Source organism: Alosa alosa, chromosome 7 (assembly GCF_017589495.1).
Source record: "Alosa alosa isolate M-15738 ecotype Scorff River chromosome 7, AALO_Geno_1.1, whole genome shotgun sequence".
NCBI classification, from domain to species: Eukaryota; Metazoa; Chordata; class Actinopteri; order Clupeiformes; family Clupeidae; genus Alosa; species Alosa alosa.
Genome location: NC_063195.1, coordinates 7,778,502 through 7,802,298, shown reverse-complemented (window position 1 = coordinate 7,802,298; position 23,797 = coordinate 7,778,502). Strand labels below are relative to the sequence as shown.

General features: G+C 40.8%; 2 protein-coding genes across 2 annotated transcripts in view; one reads left to right on the top strand and one right to left on the bottom strand.

Annotated features, from left to right (window-relative positions):
- Positions 1 to 23,797, top strand: part of LOC125297720 (zinc finger protein 135-like) — a 186,744-nt gene that overhangs the window by 12,975 nt on the left and 149,972 nt on the right. The gene's annotated exons all lie outside the window — the stretch shown is intronic.
- Positions 17,675 to 23,797, bottom strand: part of LOC125297343 (zinc finger protein 239-like) — a 28,077-nt gene continuing 21,954 nt past the window's right edge. The window contains exons 2-3 of the mRNA XM_048247669.1: positions 18,848 to 19,117; positions 17,675 to 18,731 (exon numbers count right to left, since the gene is read on the bottom strand). Coding sequence (XP_048103626.1) covers positions 17,824 to 18,731; positions 18,848 to 19,103 — 1,164 coding nt within the window. The 5' untranslated portion in view covers positions 19,104 to 19,117 and the 3' untranslated portion in view covers positions 17,675 to 17,823. The remainder of the gene's footprint in view (positions 18,732 to 18,847; positions 19,118 to 23,797) is intronic.

The following is a 23,797-nucleotide window of genomic DNA, read 5'->3' as shown; positions in this document are numbered from 1 at the left end:
TCAATTTAACATTCATGCAAAGGAAAACATCTCCTGCAGTACAGTGTCCCTGTCAATACATTAGGACATTGGGATTGATATTTGTTTGGTGGCTTTTGGCTACAGAGAAGAGTGCCACCTTCTGGCCAGCCACCAACACCACTTCCAGCAGGAACCTACTCTTCCAAGGAGGTTTCTTATCCAAGTACTAACTAAGCCTGCTTAGCTTCAGTAATTCAGCAGTCTATAGCAATTGGAAACCACATGTAAAGAAAAATTATGTTTATGACCTTTATTTTTGTTGCAACTTCCCAAAGACTTAATCATTTGCACCAGAAAGTAAGACATTTACTCCAAGTAATTCTGAGTTTTGTTTATTATTTTCTTTTTTAAAAAACATCCCATTCCATGTACAAAATAAACATGAATTCGTTCAATCAGCCATTATGAGATACCTTGTCATTGGCATAGTCATGCAGATTTGATTTGTACATATTCTACACACTTATCTACAATGATAGAATAACATTTCTAAAATCTCAAAGCATCTCTCATAGTAATAGTTATAAGAGTTTTTGCATCGCAACTTTTAGTTGTAGTTTTATACAGCATGTCTGATCTCATGAGGTGTTTCTCTTTATATTCAGATTTGGTCTCATATTCATTCAGCTCATTATTAAACAACATGAATATCAAGGAATAGGATCAACTAGAATATCAATAGAATAGGATCAAATAGAATATCAATAGAATAGGATCAAACAATGAGTATCTCAGTAAATGTGGAATTTTGAATTCTATGACACTTCCCATGTGGAAGTAGATTAAACAGTTGATTCAAAGACTTCCCAAACCGAAAACACCAAAAGACTTATGCAGTTTCACCATTTTGTGTGCACATACATGTTTCAGTAAATCTTGACTTCAATATTATTAAAATAACATTTCAGGCAAATCAGTTTTGTTGATATTTACCTCTTGTGTATTTTCTCTGATGGGTCTTAAGAGTTGAGTTTCGACTGAAACTCTTACCACATGTAGTACATTAATCAGCTTTTCTCCTGTGTGGATCTTCTGGTGTCTCATTAGATGATGCCTTTGACTGAAGGCCATTCCACAGTCAGTGCACTGATACGGCTTTTCTCCTGTGTGGATCCTCTGGTGTGTCTTAAGATGAGATATTCGACTAAAGGCCTTTCCACAGTCAGAGCACTGATGTGGCTTTTCTCCTGTGTGGATCCTCTGGTGTGTCTTAAGATGAGATACTCGACTAAAGGCCTTTCCACAGTCAGAGCACTGATGTGGCTTTTCTCCTGTGTGGATCCTCAGGTGGTAATTGAGAGAAGAAATTTGACTAAAGGCCTTTCCACAGTCAGTGCACTGATGCAGCTTTTCTCCTGTATGGATCTTCCGGTGTTCCTTTAGATGAGCCTTTCGACTAAAGGCCTGTCCACAGTCAGAGCACTGATGTGGCTTTTCTCCTGTGTGGATCCTCAGGTGGTAATTGAGAGAAGAACTTTGACTAAAGGCCTTTCCACAGTCAGTGCACTGATGCGGCTTTTCTCCTGTGTGGATCTTCCGGTGTTCCTTTAGATGAGTCTTTCGACTAAAGGCCTGTCCACAGTCAGAGCACTGATGTGGCTTTTCTCCTGTGTGGATCCTCAGGTGGTCCTTGAGAGAAGAAATGTGACTAAAGGCCTTTCCACAGTCAGTACACTGATAAGGCTGTTCTCCTGTGTGGATCCTCCGGTGTTTCAGGAGGGTTGACGCATCACCAAAGGCCTTTCCACAGTCAGAGCACTGATACGGCTTTTCTCCTGTGTGGATCCTCTGGTGTGCCTTAAGATTAGATATTCGACTAAAGGCCTTTCCACAGTCAGAGCACTGATACGGCTTTTCTCCTGTGTGGATCCTCAGGTGTGACTTTAGAAGATTCATCTTAAAAAAGGCTTTTCCACACTCAGTACTAAGATGTGCCTTAACCTCAGCATGTCTCATCTCATGTTTCTGAATAATTTCTCTGAGATTACAGTCTTCCTCCTGTTTGATTTTAATCAATGGAGACTTGTTGTCTTCACAGTTTAAGGCTGTTGATAGGAATGTTTTAGACTTGCAGTCATGATCCAGTCCAGGGTTTTCTTTTTCTTTCTGAACGGCAAACAGGTATTCTTGAAGGAAATCATCAAACTCTTCTTCTTTTATCTTCTTCACTGGCATGGGCACCAGTGTTGGTTCAGTAAATCCTGACATTTCAGACTCAAGTTCTGTGATATGAGAAAAATCCAGTCAGCTATCAATTGAATAATCAAACAAGTGTAAAGAGCATCCTCTTGCCACCTCTAAACACGAGAGTTCAGAAATCTGACTCCACTCTGGTGTCTATATAATGCTTTTTCTCTCTGACCCATTGGGTCAATCTAACCAATCAGTGACAGGAGCCTTTATGATGTAAATAAGAATGATAGAGCATCCAATGGGATTGGCCACAGATGCACTTGCAGACACTCCACAAACGAAGGTAGGTGGAGGTGTGAAATGTAAGGTCGGGGGAGAAGAAGGGGGTTGTGGGTAATTAAGAAAGAAAGCTTCCATGCCTATTTTTGTAGGTGTGTATGTTGAGAGCAGAGGTGGACACACTTTTTGGCTCAAGGGCCACATTGGGTCTTGAACCTAATTGAAGTAAACTAAACTAAAAATAAAAGAAACAAATGTTTGGTTTGAGTTGATTCTGAACCCTTTAATTGCCCAAGGTCTTTTTAAAGTTACTAAAAGTAGATTTCAAGAAAGACCTTGGTAGCTTGACACAGTTGTGATATAATGTGTCTTATTCAGGCTAAAATGAGCAGCAGGTACACAAACCATAAGACTGTTGTGTTCTATGCATTTGCCAGTAGGTGGCGATAACGCACTAATGATAGTCAGTGTACCCTGTAGCCTTGTTTTGGTTTACACAATGGCGGCTGCCGGAAGAAGGCTAATTAGATTCCTGGGCTCAAAATCCACCAACCTTTTGGAGTGCAAGTAGAATAGAATTATGAGAGAAACTTCCATGTGAATGAGCACTGTTTACACATTTGATGGTCCCCATGTGGACACAGTCAAGTCTTAACTTGCCCCAGAGGAGGCTGAGTGGGGGTATGGAGGAGGTGTGAAATTGCCCCAGAGGAGGTTGAGTGGGGGTAGGGGGAAGGTGTGAAATTGCCTCAGAGGAGGTTTAGTGGGGGTAGGGAGGAGGTGTGAAATTGCCCCAGAGGAGGTTGAGTGGGGTTGGGGAGATGTGAAATTCCCCCAGAGGAGGTTAAGGGCCTGTCTACACGGAGACGCTTTTTAGGTTAAACGCAGAGGTTTTGCTTCGTCTTGGCCGAGCGTCCAAACGAATCCTGTAAACGCACTGCCCGAAACCACACTTTTTTGAAACCTGGTCCCAGAGTGGAAAAATCTGAAACCGTAGCCCGTTTGAATTCGTTTAGACAGCGAAACCGCACATCCTGCTCGCGTATCGATGATGTCACCTCAGCTGCCCTGGACTTGCACTTATAGTATTGCCTAACAATACTAGTTTTCATACACGACATTACCTACGATTACACTCCGTAAGATAAATATCACAACTGGTGCTGCGCAGCGCCGATAGCTTATGACTTGGTGGACTGAACACTGTTTTTCCCGGTGTTTTTCCCGGTGCTTACCCGGTGAACTTGGGTAAGCCTTGCGTTTAGTAGCCTAATTGCGGTGATAGCCAAAACTAATGCACTGCAAAAAATGAATTCTAACCAAGTGTTATTGATCTTATATTAAGATTAAAAAATCTATTTGATATTGTTTTTAGTATGACTAACCTAGCGCCCTCTCAAAAGATCATTTTGACTTAATTTAAGAAGACTTATCAAGACAAATTTGCTCAACGCACTGGCAGACAAATTTGCTTGTTTTTAGGACAAATTTGCTTGTTTTCAAGATGAGATGTCTTAAAATAAGTCAATTTTTTTTTTAATTAAGTCAAATGATTTCACAAGAAAGCACTAGGTAAGTCTCTTTATACTGAAAACAATACCAACTAGTTTTTTTTATCTTGATATAAGATTAATAACACTTGGTTAGATTTTGTTAGATAAGCAGCTTTTGCAGTGTGTGAATCACGGACTATCCTACAACCAAAGAAAGTAAAGGTGATTAGTAGGCCTACCTGCGTTAGCCAAATAAAGGACGGGACTGCACCCTTCACAAACCGTAAAATAAAGTTTATTAGTTTTACAGTTGATAGTTCACCATCAGTCCACACAAGCAATTCTGGTTTCCTTGCACTAGCCATTTCGTCGTAGCCTATTCTGTCTGTTTGTAAAGCGCAGGTTTTGGGATGTGAAATTGAAATCTCAATTGCTTATGTGCTGGGTAATTTTAGGGTAGATGTGATCACTGATCAGATCTATTGCATTTCTGATATGGAAATAGATTAATTGATTTAAAGTCTTCCTAAACCCAATAAACACCAAAATGCATTTTCACCCCTTTTGTTAATAAACCTTGACTTTCAAATGCAAATTAGAATGTTAGGCATGAGATGGGAATGGTCATCGATCCAAATTAGAATGTTGGGGCATGAGATGGGAATGGTCATGGATCCAAATTAGAATGTTGGGGCAGGAGATGGGAATGGTCATGGATCCAAATTAGAATGTTGGGGCATGAGATGGGAATGGTCATCGATCCAAATTAGAATGTTGGGACATGAGATGGGAATGGTCATCGATCCAAATTAGAACTAGATGTACCGCAGAGCGGTACAAAATATGACCGCTGCCAAGTCCAGCACATTTTTTCCACAAAAATAAGGGCCAATCTCAATTCTCTGTTTTACCCCTTCCCCTATCCCTTCATCTTACCCCTAGCCCTTGTCCCTTGAAACCGAGTGGCAAGACATAGGGGTGAAGAATATTCCCCTTGGAAATGAGATACCACTAGCCAACCATAAGGGAGAGCTGGATGATTGAAACACTTGAATTAACGTAATTTACAGAGATCGTACCACACTGAAAGCTAATATTTTGTCACTAGCAACCTGTCGTCTGTCAAATAGGCTATAATTGCATTTTCAGCTCGGAATAAAACCGTTCAGGAATTATTTCAACAACAGCTGAACGTGCCTATGTTCGACAAAATAAACATGCAGTTTGCTATGTAAACATCCCACAACTCCTTTGATATTTTACAATAATATCCAAATGGTCGTTACTTGACATCAGAAGCAATCGCTACCTGCCTATGCGAGGAGTCGGCAGCAGTAGGCCTATGCAGCATTCATATCAGACAAGCGGTAAAAAAGTTCAGCGAATTTAGCTGCTGTTGGACTTTACATTTCTGACATGGTATGCTGCCAATTCGCGGGGTAGACATGGAAATATGTAAAATGCGAGACATTCGCGCACATAATGATGTGCTGTTAACATTCACAAAACAGCGATTTTTTGAAAACTTCCTCGTGAAGAACAGGACCTTCAATATATGGTCACAAGATTGAATGCAAAATAAAACAATTACCATTTTAATTTTATAATCATTATTAATGCCAACACTTCATGTCAATGAATCTCTCGGTGTGCTTATTTTTCCGGTGTGAGCGGTGTATGTTGGGTATTTCTCTTACCCCTCGGTTTCAAGTAAGCTCCCGATCTTACTTGGTTTTAAGGGGTATACCCCTTGCCCTTATCCCTACCCCTCGATCGAAATGAGAATTGAGATAGCCCTTCGTCTCACGTGCACGCGCAAAACTAAGGGGAAGGGGGAAGGGGAAGGGGTAAAATAGAGAATTGAGATTGGCCCTAAGTCACGCTTGTCAAATTGTGTTCAATTCCTAATTTGTTCTTTTTTTGTGCGTTTGTAATTGAGTGTGTGGTTGTTTTGTGTATATGTGTTTTGTGTGTGTGTTTGTATGTGTGGGTGCATGTGTGTGAGGGTGTGTGTGTGTGTGTGTATATGTGTTTATGTGAGTGTCGTGTGTGTGCATGTATGTGTGTATGCATGTGTAGTGTGTGTGTCTTTATGCAGTGGTGGACCGTCAGGGCCTTCAAAGCCTTCTCTGAAGGCCTAACTATTTTCAAACGAATGAAAAATAATAGTGTCTTTAATAACATTGTACTTTAGCATTTATTATTTGCTTCTGCTTCTCCTTCCCCTATCGTTCTTGACTACTGATATCCCACCGCTGTCCGATATGTGATTTGATTGGCAGATTGTGTGAACAAATAGTGAGGGGGTGCGATACATTTTTATCTAATCGCACGTCTTCTCTAGTTAAGTCCCGCATCAGGCCTTTACAAGGAATCACTGCGTTTTCGGTACCTAAGCAACCATTAGAAATCACATGTTTGGATTCGGCTTGATTGATGGCTACATCTGACTGATTAGCCAATCAAATCGACCTGCTATGGCGAGGTAGGCAGGTCTGACTGCAGTTGGGCCTGCAATCTCCAAAAGAATACCCGGAACCGTTCATCACGAATTTTGACGCTGTCTGTTTTACGTGATGAACTTCGTGAGCAACTTCTGTCAGTCAGACAGACAGACATTCACTGGAAAGGTACATGTCCAACTGACATGACTATGGTTATAGTTATGAACAGTAAATTGAACGTTTTTGTTTAAAGAAATATATATTGATACGCCTTCATTAAGCAAAATAATATAGGCTAATGTAACGTTACAGTGTCAGCTGGACTACATGTTAGCAAGATGCACATAACGTCAGCTAGCTCTGCACGTATGCAGGAATTGGTAAGTTTTGTTTCATGTTTATTTGATAACATAGACTTGTAGTACAGTAGTACTATTGATGCTTGTTAACTGGCCCTTTTCTATATAAAAAAACTGTTTTTGTGCTGCTTGCAGACTGCAGTGTCTACTTGGTTACTCTACTGTATGCTAGCTTGAAGTTGTGTTGGAGTTGGTGGCTTTGGTGAAGATGTCTGGATCGGCATCTATGTGAAAACTGTCATTTATCTTTGGTTCCCTGCCCTGCTAGTTTAGTCTGACTTTTTATCTCTCTGAATTTTGTGAAAATTATTGGTGAAATCAGACCATCAGACCAGGCTATCAGACATTCTAAAATAGCCAACAAGCAGTAGCAGCATTAGGGCAATACACATAGATATACGGCAATAAATACATCTGGTGACTTTTTTGTTTAATAGCATGGTGGTGTGCTGTGACTTTTTTTTTTTTTTTTAATTTTCTGTTGAGACATTTTCTCATAGTGTAGGTCTACCGCGAAATAGCCTACGTGGCAAACACTAGGATAAACAGTAGGATAGCCTAGGCCTACTGTAGTTCCACGTGAAGGCTCTGGTATGGTCGTGCGTCATATTTGCGCGTGTCCAAGACGTGCGTCATTTTTGCCGTGGACGTGAAGCATACTCCAACCAAAGATTGTTAAGGCGGAGCAAGATACTTCGTCGTAGTTCATGTCTATGGGTGCGAAATGGGGATCGAATCCTGTCTGCATAAAGAGGCGTATCGATGACGTATTGATGAGCGTACGTTGCAACCGGCCAACAGCAGCGGCATAAATAACCGGCGCACACCTGATATAAAGTTTTCTCCAGGCTGGAATGCTCAAAAATGCTAAAAATGTACCTGAAATGTTCAGAAGGGTTTGAGGATCATGAAAACATGCCCGAAATTCACATCCCCTAAGAACCAAGACCTTAGCATATGTGGTAAAATTCTGAGCTATGTCCATAGACTTCAATGGAGCAGTCGTTGCCTCTGCTCTGCATAAAGGGGGATTTCGACCCCCCCTCGTGCGATCCGGGTTCCCGGAAGTGGCTCCTGATGAAATATCTTGCTCCGCCTTAACAATCTTTGCTCCAACTTCTGCTGTCCTGAATGCGCTTTAAATCGTTAAGGTTAGCGCCTGCGAATTAACTGTGATACTCTGCCCCACCAACTGGGGCCGGTACGTCGAGCCTGAAAGTAGGACACAACCTCAGAAGCCTGAAATGCCTGAAGAAAAGAAGAATGTGGGATGTGCGAGCACTGAACAAAGGAAGAGCTGATGAAGGAAAAAGCACCACAAGTACGTTTGCCTGTCTGCTGGGAAGTTTGATAAGCTGGCCCATCCCATCGCTCCATTTATCATCCACCAGAACACACACAGCACACCTGTTGGTATAGCTTAGCCTACTTGCTTATTAGGCTACTTAGCCTATAGCTAAGTGACTCGGTGCTGCGAGGGCAGCAATATTGGTGCGATACAAAGTAAAGACATTTTTCTAAACACAGCATGGTAAGAAAGAGTTGTGCGTACAGATGTCCTCAATTAAATTTGTGTTGAGTCTTCACACCTGCCTCATACCAAAAAGTATGAACCAAAAACCTGTAGAACTAAATATGACGTGTCAATAAAAGTTTTGAAGTAACTATTTGTGTTCATAATGTATAATGTCTCACTTTGATAATGGGTGTATTTAGATAGATAGATAGATAGATAGATAGATAGATAGATACTTTATTGATCCTCAAGGGGAAATTCAAGAAATATTTGAATTTCAAATTCAAAAGATATATTTAGAGCGAGCGGTAGCCTAGGTTATTCCTTCAATTATTATTATGATAATGCATTGTCCGGTGTTGACAGGCGAGTTTCGAGATTTGAGTTCAGCATTGTTCAGGAGTAGGCTAGGTGATAATGATTGCACCTGGGAGAGCTAGGCTACATTCCCTTTATTATTATAATCACTATTGAGCATTATATACGGAACAGGAGAGAATGCATCTTTATCAGCAAGTGTTACTGGGTTTCGCCTGAGCGTTGTAGATAGATACCTTTACATGGCTCTGGGTTTCGCGATTTGATTTCAGCATTGTTCAGTAATAGGTGCTAGGCTACACTCGTTTTTAAAAGATGCATTTAATCCGAAGTCATGTCAGCTCTCTATGCAGGGAGTAGGGCTGTCACTTTTTATTCAAACATGACATGACATATCCGTAGTCGAACTATAAATAAACTATTCGGTTTTTAGTGCTGTGTAGCGCATTTCTACAGTCTATGATTAGTTTTATTTTATTGTTTGCCATCTCATTCAGTGCTAATGATCCAGGGCTCATGACCAAATCAAGCCAATATAATAGCCAGTAGCCACAATGAGCCCATGCAGCCACCCTGTTTCGACAATCAAAGGTGACGCACAGAACGGCCAGCAGACAGATAATTACGTCCCCAACTCATCTAAAATGTGGTGTCTTGAAATACTTTGGGTTCTACACCATAGATGGTAAAGTGACCGTTAAATATAATGTTAAAGGATTGTGGCTTTAATCGGTCGAAGTTGACTCCATGTCATGGTGTCTCACGTAACTCAAAGCAGGGCAAGCTCAGAGCAGGCACTCTCTCTGCTCCATCGTCGTTATGGTAACCAAACAAGTCTTCTTCTGTCTAGGTTTGTTTCTAGGTTTAAGTGTTCTTCTATGTGGTCCACCTACTGGAGGGGAGTGTTTACAGCAGTTCCGTTTCACACATGCGCAGTCTACGCGTCACTTTGACGCGCGGTCTTAAATTTCGGTCGACTCAAAGACGCGACGCATGCTGTAAAAATGACGCAATTCTCGTCACACGCTCACCAGTGAGCTGTAATGATCTGTTAACCAATAAGCAATCGGAGCATTAATTGTTTGTGTAACAAAGATTCTAGTGCTACACAGACTTGCGTAAGAGAGAGTAAACTATTCCCCCCACCATTAAAAATGCTGGGAAATTGCACACATTTAAACGCTTAAATGTAAAAAAAAAAAAAAAATCTCCACCGTAGCGCCCCCCTATTATTATTTTTGTCAGAAAATAGTCATCATTGAAAGCCTAACCACTGAACGCACGGTCCGCCACTGTCTTTATGTATGGGTACATAAATAAAGCAAATCAGGGAACCACCTACTCTTTGCGATAAGTGCCATGGGATCGTTAACAACCATGGTGAGTCAGGACCTCAATTTAACATTGATGCAAAAGAAAACATCTCCAGCAGTACAGTGTCCCTGTCACTGCATCAGGACATTGGGATTGATATTTGTTTGGTGGCTTTTGGACACAGGGAAGAGTGCCACCTACTGGCCAGCCACCAACACCACTTCCAGCAGGAACCTACTCTTCCAAGGAGGTTTCTTATCCAAGTACTAACTAAGCCTGCTTAGCTTCAGTAAAGGCTCCTGTATGTGTGCGCTGATGGATGTTGACCTGAGAACTAGTCTTGAAACTCTTCCCACATGTAGTACACTGATGTGGCTTTATTCCTGTGTGGATCCTCTGGTGTTTCAGGAGAGAGGAACTATGACCAAAGGCCTTTTCACAGTCAGTGCACTGATACGGCTTTTCTCCTGTATGTGTACGATGATGGGTGTTGACTTCTGCTTTGGTCTTGAAACTTCCCACAGTTGATACGGCTTTTCTCCTGTGTGGTTCTTCCGGTGTAACTTTAGATGAACCTTTCGACTAAAGGCCTTTCCACAGTCAGAGCACTGATGTGGCTTTTCTCCTGTGTGGATCCTCAGGTGGTAATTGAGAGAAAATTTTTGACTAAAGGCCTTTCCACAGAGAGGGCACTGATAAGGCTTTTCTTCTGTGTGGATCTTCTGATGTTCCTTGAGATGAGACATTCGACTAAAGGCCTTTCCACAGTCAGAGCACTGATGCAGCTTTTCTCCTGTGTGGATCCTCAGGTGTGACTTTAGAAGATTCATCTTAGAAAAGGCTTTTCCACACTTAGTACAAAGATGTGCCTTAACCTCAGCATGTCTCATCTCATCTTTCTAAAATAATAATCTTCTTTTAGCTTCTTCACTGGCATGGGCACCAGTGTTGGTTCAGTAAATCCTGACATTTCAGACTCAAGGTCTGTGATATGAGAGAAATCCAGTCAACTATCAATTGAATGATCAAACAAGTGTAAAGAGCCTCCTCTTGCCCACCTCTAAACACGAGAGTTCAGAAATCTGACTCCACTCTGGTGTCTATATAAGGGCAATTCCATGCAAAGGTCATCCTTACCATGGAAAAAAAGTTGTGCATACGCAAATAGAACTGTTGTTAAAATCTTCATTTAGGTCTATATTTTATTGTTTGTAACTGATCTGATTGAATTTGATGGAGAATTACACTCTTTTTACATCATAAATATGGTGTGCAACCACACTGAAACAACATTTTTCACATGGTAATATTATACATATTTAAAAAGTGGATAAATGGACCCATGGTTCAAACAAATTGTGTCATTTGACAAATTCCAGATTGACAAGGGAATGGTAGAGCATGCTCAGCTTGCCTTTAAAGGAGAATTCCGGTGTGACATTCACCTAAAGTGTGTTGAAACATGATACCGAGTGTGAACGTATGTCTCATAGCCCATCTCGGCTTGTCCCCTGCAGTCCAAAATCTGGCGCTAGTTAGCCGATGCTACCAACAGCTTTTTCAATGGTGGTGCTTCGGCATCGGGCTAGCCATGCAAATAAATCACTGTTTTACACCATTTACGAGGCTCAATGTATCTCCACACTTCATTGGTAGACTTCCGAGGGCCCTGACATTTAAAACGAGACATTGAGAACTGGAAAGCACTGGTAGTTTACTTACAAGACGATTTATGCAGACAGTATCTTCACGAAGTTTAGCGTTTGCAGCCATCTTGAATTTAGTCACGATAAATCGAGCGACAAGTCAGAATAAACAGGTATGATAAGGGATCAGATTCCAAAAATAATTCAGTGGAAATGCATGATTCCAGTTTCTTCCAGTAGCAGCAACTGTGCCCCTTTCTTACTTTTAAAACCTTTAATGGTGCGTTATGGATGTGACGTTATGGATGTTACATAATGTGAATTTACAAGACTGGAGACTTTATTATACCTCAAAGCTGATAAAACGTCTGTTCTGGTGGCATGTCAGTTTCAACTCATTTCACCTTAGTGTTTACAATTGATATTTCAAAGATTATTAGGTTGATCAAAACCACAGGGAGGCCTTGTCTAACCATTAGCAAAACAAACATAATATTAAAATACCTCCAGTGATTAGCCTAGCCATAGCCTATTTTCACGTCTGCTTAACACAGTTTAATTTTAAATGTGACGCATTTACATGTATATGCCAGCATTTGAAGTGTCAGGTCCTCTGTAGCTAATACCCACAGAGTAACATATGTAACGGCAGCAATAAACTAGATGTACCGCATAGCCTCTCAGTCCTGCATATTCTCTTCGCAAAAATAAATCACGCTTGTCAATTTGTCTCCATTTCCTACTCCTGCAACTCATGTGCATGTAAATGAGTGTGTGCATATGGGAGTTTGCTTTTGTTTATAAGTGTGTGTGTGTCTGTGTGTGGGCATGTGCGTATGCGTGCCTGTGTTTGTGTGTTTATGTGTGTGTGCATGTGTTTGCATGCGCATGTGCGTATGCGTGCCTGTGTTTGTGTGTTTATGTGTGTGTGTGTGTGTTTGCATGCGCACATGCGTATGCGTGCCTGTGTGTGTTTATGTGTCTGCATTCATGTGGGTGGGTGTGTGTGTGTGTGTGTGCTTGCCTGTCTGTATGTGTTTATGTGTGTGTGTGCTTGCCTGTCTGTATGTGTGCGACTGTGCATGCGTGCGTGCGTGCGTGTGCGCGTGTGCATGTACTTTATGTGTGCAAATCACAAATGAGTGGGTATGGGTTAACCCGGGAATCACTGACCAAAATTGATGACGGTAAAAGAAAAAAAATAATTTCTTTTTTATATTTTAAATTACTTGTTGTCCTGATTCTTCCTGTGTCTCTTAGTGGGCACTGAGGAAGCAATAATTTCATCGCTAGTTTTTCATGATTACTATTTCAATTGTTTCATATCAAAATTCACTACTTAATGATGTGTTTTATGTAGTTTGTTGAGGACTGGTTCAGACACGTCACATCCATAACGTGAAACCGTCACATCCATAACGCCAGTTTTTCCTACATTACGAAAATTACGCATTGTTTCAAAAACACACTATTTGTGTTCATTCAAGTCTCCTTCATGCTACATATATCATAGAAAACCTGTAATCTCTCACAAAAGTGTGTCCATTTCATGTCACATCCATAACGCTGATAAAATGCCTTGTATTCTTAGGATGAAATTGATTATATGAAATTTGAGGATTTCTCATTATTCAGAGGACAGAGGTTACATTAAAAGTTATGCAAATTAATTCACTGCACTGCAAAAAATGAAATCTAACCAAGTGTTGATAATCTTATATTATCTAGGTCAGTGTTTCTCAAACTTTTTCAGACCAAGGACCACTTAACCAATTAAACAAAAACTCACGGACCACCTAGCTAAAAAAAAGAGAGTAGACCTACTTCAACAGTATATTACACAATCGGCCTACTCACTGAACCACCTTGCTTATTGTCTTTGCACTTTGCTTATTGTGTCAGAGAATTCATATGATTTAAACTGGCATATCTTACATAGACAGTGTTGCAGAACTGTTTGGATTCACATACAGTACAAGTTGGTTCAATATTGCAAACAACTCATCTATATTATAATTTACCACGTCTTCTCGCGGACCACCAGTGGTCCCCGGACCACACTTTGAGAAACACTGATCTAGGTTATATTACCTAGCGCTCTCTCGAAAGATCATTTTGACTTAATTTAAGAAGACTTTGACTTATTTTAAGGAGTCTTATCAAGACAAATTTGCTTAACGCACTGGCAGACAAATTTGCTTGTTTTCAGGATGAGATGTCTTAATTTAAGAAAAGTTTGGCTTATTTTAAGTCAAATGATTTCATGAGAAAGTGCTAGGTAAGTGTCTTTATACTAAAAACAATACCAACTAGTTTTTTTATCTTGATATAAGATTCTTCCATAAACACTGGAACTGCCCCTAATGCTTTTTCTCTCTGACCCATTGGGTCAATCTAACCAATCAGTGACAGGAACCTTTATGATGTAAATTAGAATGACAGAGCATGCAATGGGATTGGCCACGGATGCACTTGCACATCTTACCACATGTAGTACACTAATCGGCTTTACTCTTGTGTGGATCTTCTGGTGTCGCATTAGATGATGCCTTTAACTGAAGGCCATTCCACAGTCAGAACACTGATGTGGCTTTTCTCCTGTATGCGTGCAATTATGGGTGTTGATCTGAAAACTATTCTGTGTGGATCCTCTGGTGTTTCAGGAGGGTTGACGGATCACCAAAGGCCTTTCCACAGTCAGAGCACTGATACGGCTTTTCTCCTGTGTGGATCCTCTGGTGTGCCTTAAGATTAGATATTCGACTAAAGGCCTTTCCACAGTAAGAGCACTGATACGACTTTTCTCCTGTATGCATACGCTGATGGGTGTTGACTTTTGCTTTGGTCTTGAAACTCTTCCCACAGTTAGTGCACTGATACCGCTTTTCTCCTGTGTGGATCCTCTGGTGTACCTTAAGATTAGATATTTGACTAAAGGCCTTTCCACAGTCAGTGCACTGATACAGCTTTACTCCTGTGATGGGTGACAGGAACCTTTATGATGTAAATTATAATGATAGAGCATCCAATGGGATTGGCCACAGATGCATTTGCAGACACTCCACAAACGAGGGTAGGTGGAGGTGTGAAATGAAAGGTGGGGGGAGAAGGAGGGGGTTGTGGGTAATTAAGAAAGAAAACTTCCATGCCTATTTTTGTAGGTGTGTATGTTGAGAGCAGAGGTGGACACACTTTTTGGCCCAAGGGCCACATTGGGTCTTGAACCTAAGTAAACTAAACTGAAAATAAAAGAAACAAATGTTTGGTTTGAGTTGATCCTGAACCCTTTAATTGGCCGAGGTCTTTTTAAAATTTGGATAGATTTCAAGAAAGACCTTGGTAGCTTGACACGGTTGTGATATTATTTGTCTTATTCAGGCTAAAATGAGCAACAAGTACACAAACCATAAGACTGTTGTGTTCTATGCATTTGCCAGTAGGTGGCGATAACATACTAATGATAGTCAGTGTACCCTGTAGCCTTGTTTTGGTTTACACAATGGTGGCTGCCGGAAGAAGGCTAATTAGATTCCTGGGCTCAAAATTCACCAACCTTTTGGAGTGCAAGTAGAATAGAATTATGGGAGAAACTTCCATGTGAATGAGCACTTTTTCAACATTTGATGCTCCTCATGTGGACACAGTCAAGACTTTACTTGCCCCAGAGGAGGCTGAGTGGGGGTAAAGAGGAGGTGTGAAATTGCCCCAGAGTAGGTTGAGTGGGGGTGGGGAGGAGGTGTGAAATTGAAATCTCAATTGCTTATGTACTGGGTAATTTTAGGGTAGAAGTGATCACCTGTTTGTTAATAAACCTTGACTTTCAAATACAAATTACAATGTTGGGGCATGAGATGGGAATGGTCATCGATCCAAATTAGAACTAGATGTACCGCATAGCGTTACAAAATATGACCACTGCCAAGTCCAGCACATTTTTTCCACAAAAATAAGTCACACTTGTCAAATTGTCTTCAATTCCTACTTTGTTCCTTTTTTGTGTGTTTGTAATAGCGTAGCGGGCCATCCTATGTCATTGAAATGTATAGTCTGGAATCGACCTATTCACCTCACTTAATCCAAGGGGCGGGCAGAGAATTGTCTTTCAAACTGCCTAGGCATGCAATAGGCCAGCGCTACGACCAATCAGAACAAAGAGCAGGATGACGTGGCCAGAGCGACGAAAACAGTGAACGGGGAAGTAAACTGAGGAAAGATTATATATCAAACTTTTACCGTATCCGGTCGGCAAAACGGCAAATACATCCTTCTTCGAAAGGAATTACTTACTTAACACATTACTTGTGTTGCTCAACTTTAAAAAAAAAAGCACAAGTCCAACTCCTCCAGAGTTGACGCCAACGGCGATTCAAACAACCGCTCTTCGTTCACCATAGCCACTTTCGCAGGACTGTCGTCATCCTGTTAAGCCCGCCTTAAGACTCTCTAACAAAATAGAGCGCTGTGATTGGATGACGTCCATGGCGTCAGCCAATAGAAATCCCTATGGTTTGCTATTAGACTTACAGGCTGAGCAAATTAATTTGCCGCCGCTAGGGTGCGTCTAGATTTCTAGGTTATGTTTGTAATTTAGTATGTGCTTGTTTTTTTGTATATGTGTTTTTTTCTGTGTGTGTATGTGTGCGTGTGTATTTGTGTTTGTCTTTGTGTGCGTGTTTGTGCATGTATGTTTGTATGTGTCTTTGTGTGTGTGTGTATGTGTGTGTGTCTTTATGTATGTGTGCATAAATAGAGCAAATCAGGTAATCAAGGACCTCAATTTAACATTCATGCAAAGGAAAACATCTCCTGCAGTAGTGTCCCTGTCAATACATTAGGACATTGGGATTGATATTTGTTTGGTGGCTTTTGGCTACAGAGAAGAGTGCCACCTTTTGGCCAGCCACCAACACCACTTCCAGCAGGAACCTACTCTTCCAAGGAGGTTTCTTATCCAAGTACTAACTAAGCCTGCTAAGCTTCAGTAATTCAGCAGTCTATAGCAAGTGGAAACCACATGTAAAAAGAAAATGATGTTTATGACCTTTATTTTTGTTGCAACTTCCCAAAGACTTAATCATTTGCACCAGAAGGTAAGACATTTATTCCAAGTAATTCTGAGTTTTGTTTATTGTTTTGTTTTTTAAAAAACATCCCATTCCATGTACAAAATAAAAATAAATTTGTTCAATCAGCCATTATGAGATACCTTGTCATTGGCATAGTCATGCAGAGTTGATTTGTACATATTCTACACACTTATTTACAATGATAGAATAACATTTCCAAAATCTCAAAGCATCTCTCATAGTAAAAGTTATAAGAGTTTTTGCATCACAACTTTTAGTTGTAGTTTTATACAGCATGTCTGATCTCATGAGGTGTTTCTCTTTAGTAAACAACATGAACATCAAGGAATAGGATCAACTAGAATATCAATAGAATAGGATCAAATAGAATATCAATAGAATAGGATCAAATAGAATATCAATAGAATAGGATCAAACAATGAGTATCTCAGTAAATGTGAAATTTTGAATTCTATGACACTTAATTAAACATTTGATTCAAAGACTTCCCAAACCGAAAACACCAAAATATTTATGCAGTTTCACCATTTTGTGTGCACATACATGTTTCTGTAAATTTTGGCTTCAATATTATTAAAATAACATTTCAGTCAAATCAGTTTTGTTGATATTTACCTCTAGTGTATTTTCTCTGATGGGTCTTAAGAGTTGAGTTTCGACTGAAACTCTTACCACATGTAGTACATTAATCGGCTTTACTCTTTTGTGGATCTTCTGGTGTCTCATTAGATGAAGCCTTTGACTGAAGGCCATTCCTCAGTCAGAGCACTGATGTGGCTTTTCTCCTGTATGCGTGCAATTATGGGTGTTGATCTGAAAACTATTCTGTGTGGATTCTCTGGTGTTTCAGGAGGGTTGATGTATCACCAAAGGCCTTTCCACAGTCAGAGCACTGATGCAGCTTTTCTCTTGTGTGGATCTTCTGGTGTACCTTGAGAGAAGAAGTTTGAATAAAGACCTTTCCACAGTCAGTGCACTGATACGGCTTTTCTCCTGTGTGAATCTGCTGGTGTTCCTTTAGATTAGACCTTTGACTAAAGGCCTTTTCACAGTTAGTACACTGATACGGCTTTTCTCCTGTGTGGATCCTCTGGTGTTTCCGGAGACGAGAGACAAAACTAAAGGCCTTTCCACAGTTAGAGCACTTATGTGGCTTTTCTCCTGAGTGGATCATCTGGTTTTCCTTTAGATGAGAGCTTCGACCAAAGGCCTTTCAACAGTCAGAGCACTGATACAGCTTTTCTCCTGTTTGTCCTGTGTGTTTCTCCTTCAGGTGTTTTGTTAGATTAGATCTGTGACTAAAGGCCTTCCCACAGTCAGAGCACTGATACGGCTTTTCTCCTGTATGTGTGCGCTGATGGATTTTGACCTCTGCCTTAGTGTTGAATCTCTTTCCACATGTAGTACACTGATACGGCTTTTCTCCCGTATGTGTGCGCTGATGGGTTTTTACCAGTGACCTAGTCTTGAAACTCTTTCCACAGTCAGAGCACTGATGAGGCCTTTCTCCTGTATGTGTGCGCTGATGGATGTTGGCCTGTGACCTAGTCCTGAATCTCTTTCCACAGTCAGAGCACTGATACAGCTTTTCTCCTGTATGGATTGTCTGGTGTTGCTGGAGAGATGAGAGTTGCCTAAAGGCCTTTCCACAGTTAGAGCACTGATACGGCTTTTCTCCTGTATGTGTGCGCTGATGGATGTTCACCGCTGCTCTACTCTTGAAACTCTTTCCACATGTAGCACACTGATACGGCTTTACTATTGTATGTGTGCGCTGATGAGAGTTGACCTCTGCTCTACTTTTAAAACTCTTCCCACATGTATTACACTGATGTGGCTTTTCTCCTGTGTGGATCTTCTGGTGTTGTATTAGATGAGACCTTTGACCAAAGGCCTTTCCACAGTCAGAGCACTGATGCGGCTTTTCTCCTGTGTGTGTGCGCTGGTGGGTGTTGACCTCTCCCCTAGTCCTGAAACTCTTCCCACATGTAGTACACTGATTCGGCTTTTCTCCTGTGTGGATCTTCTGGTGGGACTTGAGATGACTCTTCCTGCAAAAGGCCTTTCCACACCCAGTACAATGATGGGTCTTTCCCGCAGTATGTCTCATCTCATCTGTTTCTTATTTATTGATGATTTATAGGAGAAAAAGAGAGAAACACTAATTATTAACGTTAATTCAACTTTTTTTTTTTATATAAGATTCACACTATAAAAAAAACAAATTAGCAACTTACCTGTAGGGTAGGAGTATTTCTGAATATCTTCTCTGAAATTAGAGGCTTCTTCTTTGATTATTTCCATTAGTGGAGGCAGCTGTTCTTCACAGTTAAAGGTTGATATGTGTGTTTCAGTCTTGCAGTCATTATCCAGTTCAGGGTTTTCTTTTACCTTCTGAACTGCAAACAGGTACTCTTGAAGGAAATCATCAAACTCTTCTTTTATCTCATTCACTGGCATGGGCAGTGGTATTGATTCAGTAAATCCTGTCATGTCAGACTCCAGATCTATGATGGGAGAAAAATGTAGTCAAATATTATATCAATTGAAAGATTAAAAAGCAAACAATTGCAAATAAATGTTCTATGTTTACAGCATCCTCTTGTCCATCTCTAAACACGAGAGCTCAGAAATCTGACTCCACTCAGGTGTTTATATAATGCTTTTTCTCTCTGATCCATTGTGTTACTCTAACCAAACAGTGACAGGGGCCTTTATGATGCAATTCAGAATGATAATGTATCAAATAGGCATAGCCACATGCAGACGGGGGGGGGGTTGGAGAGAAAAAGATTGTGGGTAATGAACAAAGAAAGCTTCCATTTTGGATGGGCATGATTAATCGACGATCAATAGTTGATCATTAAAATGTTCTTCGATCACATTAATTTGTTGTCGATTAAACTAATGCAGGTTGCGTTACATAGTGTTTTGAACCAATGAAATTAATTTCACTGTGTGGCAGTAATTAAACAGTATACCACCCTGGGACAATATTTGATGCTAGACTACTCGGTTACCTATGAGTTTCCGCATTGATTTATGAAGAGTTTGCGGTGAAGTGTTGCGTTGGACCATTTTATGGTTTAAAAAACGATAACGTTAGTTCACTGCAAACACTGCGATGTAATAATTGCCTACCAGTAGGGCTATTAGTGCACGAGCAATAGAAAACATTGTTTCGATTTAACTTGAAAAAAAAGAGCTCTTCTTAATATTTTATATAGGGCTTATCCACTAACACCGCTGCGCCATATTGTTGATATGACATTCCAGTTCTATAGGCTATTCTATGTGACAATCGCCTGTAGCACGTAGATTTTAGCTGAGCAGAGCACAGTAGCCTAACGGCTTCATCTCGTCAATATCAAGAGTAGATAAACGTAATCGTTGTGGACCCATATCTAATAGACTCAATTGCATTAAGTAAAGATCGGTCATTATTGTCAGCTGTAACTTACCCCGATATTTATTTATAGTATAACTGTTATGTTACGTCGGCACACGTCGCAGCTGAAGGCGTTCGAGTCGCAAGGTCGGCGCACTTTTTTGTTCCACGACATCGTTTAAACATGCATGATCGCAGAGAATAAAGCTGCATCTCATTGGACTGCAATTGTATCTTGCTTTTGCCTGTTGCTCACAACCTGCAGCCAAGGACTTTGCTAAAGTAGTTTAAAGTGGGTTAGCCAGTGATTGTTCTATCTGATAACTTAAACAGGAGGACCTACACAACGGTATGGTCTGGATGCAGAAAAGCAGCGTCGGCGCCAGAGAGCAACGGGTGGGGGGGCTATGAGCACTGACACCTCACCTCACTGGGGGGCACCTCACCTCACTTTTATTTGATATTTTTCCAAAATTGCCATATAATAAAGAGCATCCTTCGAGCCTTTTGGATAACAATGAATATGATCAAGGGGGGAAATAGAGCAAGAACATAGTGTCATAGCATGGGCGTAGATTTAGGGTGGGACGCTAAGGACTAGTCCTTATCAATATTTTAAGATGCCAAAATTGTCGCCACCAATATCTTAGCGAACTAATTTGTGCTGCTGATCATTCCGACAGCCAGCACAACAGTGAAACGTCGTCATATGATTTACTGAAAAACAGAGGGGGAGAGGGAAGGGTTATCTGACAGTAGGCCTACACGCACAGAGAGTGTCAAAGCACAGTCTACTGTAGGCTACTTGTTTGCACCGGCAGTCAAGCGAGCGGGTGTGTCAACGACAACGGTAAGTAAGGGCTGTCTGCCAATACATTGCCTATCCCAAAAAAGGGCAAAGTAAAACATTGTGATGTTCCCTTTGCCCTTCAGCATTTACATGTTTGCCCCTTTTTGTGGTTTGTAGATCAGCTATGCCACCCAAAAATACGAAGCTTTTTCATTGCAGTCTAGGCAAAACAATTAGCCATACAACTGGTGACCAGGCTTTCAAATGCGGATTTTACTGTGTAAAATAGCATTAGCTGTTAGGATATTACCCAGGATATTGTCACAGCTAACCTAGCTTCTGTAATCTTTCAACCAAAGTTAGGAGTCATGTTGAATAAGGGTGTGCCGCACGGACAGTCACATAGGCTATAAGTCACCATCACTGACTGTTAGGCTAATTGGGGTACCAATCTTGCAGTCGCAAATAAACAATGGATCTGAGACATTTTCCTGTTCCTATATTCTGTTTATGTAGGCTAATGTATTTGTGAATGTAGCCTGCACAATGCAAAGAAATAAAAAATAAACTGGTGTATTTCCATACTCATAGAAATGAACATTGTTTAACACTGATCTGTTCTATGATCTCATCTCAGAAAGAGATGTTTTTTGAACATTTATTTTATCTAATGCCATAGAAAATATGATTGCCACTGATGTGAATGATCTCACAAATCACACAAACCAAATCAAATTAAAAAAAAAATTGCAATAATATTGAAATTGAGATTCTTCACTTGCTATTGGTATTGAAACAATAATGTTGGTATCGTGATAACAGGAGTTGTGGATGTGTCCCCACCAAAACTGAGAGCAAACCTATGCCCTTGGGTCATAGCCTATAGCGTTGAATAGACTAGCACACAACGTTTAGAATAATAGAATTTTATTAGCATTGCATAGGCTACAATACAAGTAAATAGGCTATAACAGACTCACCACTAGCAGGCCTAGGCTACACTAGGCTTCACTGTGTCTTTCCATTCATTTCGAAATGTTCTTGTAAGATCCTGCTCAAAAGCAAATTACACATACTGATAATATCACAACATTACACATAGGCTATATGATCCCTCAAAATGTTCTTTAAAAGTACAGAACAAATTCTAACACATTTACGAAGTGGCTTGGTAGATGCACCAACTGTGATGGAAAGTTTAGGAGCGAACAGGACACTCGGCATGGCTTTTAGTATTTTGTGCTGCTCTGACAGTCCACTTTTATTGTCACTTTTAGTCTACCGTTTTTGAGTTTGGAGAAGTACTTGCAGCGACAGGCTATAGCCTACGAATGCCGAATCCACAACTGTCGCATTTCCCAGCCAGGTCCATGATAGGCTTTTTGTCACTGCTTCCAATGTCTCCCTCTGGATAAAGCAGGTTAAGACCCGTGCTGTGTTGCGCTCACTAAAGGGCGATTCCATCTCCCCTTAAAGTAGGCCTAGCCTACATGATCCAAAGCACTATACGTCTCCGTTGCTGGAGTTTATCATTAGCACTAGACACTATCGGAAAATATAGGAAATGCGACATGTCAGTTTGGCCCTTTATTTACGGTTTCTGCAATTTAGATTAACAGCTCATGCATTCAGCCTGGGTCATCCTGCGGTCATACGCGAAAACCCTTGTATTTTTCATTATCTTCCCAGATCTATCTTGAGACCTTTTACTGAATTTCTCATGCAGCAGTGTCTAAAAACTAGCCTGGGTGCCATTCCGAACTTAGTCCCACCCACAACGGTTGAGGTCGGGAAGTTCGGTCTGGCATTGATCCATAGTGGCGCGAGTATGCTCGCCCAAAAGCTGGCGGGCCAATCAAATTGTCAGGGCGGGCTTTATACGATGATGGACAGATGCTCAACAGTAACGTAATCAACTACGTCACCAAAGAGCGCTTGGGTTGAATTCGTTTACAACAACGATGGCTGCCGCTGGAGAATTGAGATGTGTAGATTCTGCTATCAGGTCTGTTCTAGAAGATATCGACAGCGAATTAATTTTAAAAGAGTAACAGAGTAACGGGATCAAGGCATTTGTTGATAAGAAAGATGTTTTTGCCGAAGCAACTAAAATGGGCATCACGGCGATGCAATTCTGCTTGCACGACGAGGTGGATATAGCCAGCGGTCGTTGCCAGATCCTTTTTTGAAGCCCGGAATCCTGGCTGCTGAACAACAAGTGGAGGGACATGCTAGGCTCCGATGTTTTTCAAGCCAACGTAATGGGTATCGTCGTGGACGAAGTTCATCTAACTTACAAATGGTAAGAGAATCTAACTGTCTGACTTAGTAAATAACTCCCAATGTCGTGATATGAATCCCATGTTGAGTAGGTATCGTTGTACGTTCGCTAACTCAAGACTTGGTACAATCATAACGTTAGTGTGATTGTTTTAACAGCTAGTTCGCTACATTCTAATGTAGGTTACTGTTTTATTTCTATCAGTGGTCAGGCTGCAAAAGGGCAGACGTCATTTCGCGACAGCTTCGCCAAGTTGGGGGACCTTAGGTCCTTAGTTAAAGCTGCCAAGTATGTACAAAACAGACTTCCTGCATGTTCAGTCTTCGATGTTTTATACACTTACTGTAATTCACCACTTTAACTGAAATCAGTTGCATTACAGGAACCTGTCCACTTCTAAAAACTAACCACTCTCCCAACGTTTCCCATTTGCATTCGCACTGGCCAAGTGGCCATAGGAACTGGTTGCCCATTCAGATGCAAATCGTCCATTCATTTGGGTGTTGCTTTATGTACTCAAGGACCATACTCATATTGGTAGTCACTGTACCCCACAAGTGATGTATTCTTTTTAGATGTCAGTACAGTCGTTAAAAAGTACTAAATGATACTACTCATAATTTCTTATTTTTACTGTTACTTATTGGTTGCTTTTTGTACTGCTATATATTCCAGGTACACCTGTGCTGGCATTGACCACTTCTGCTGATTGGGAATCCAGAGCCAGG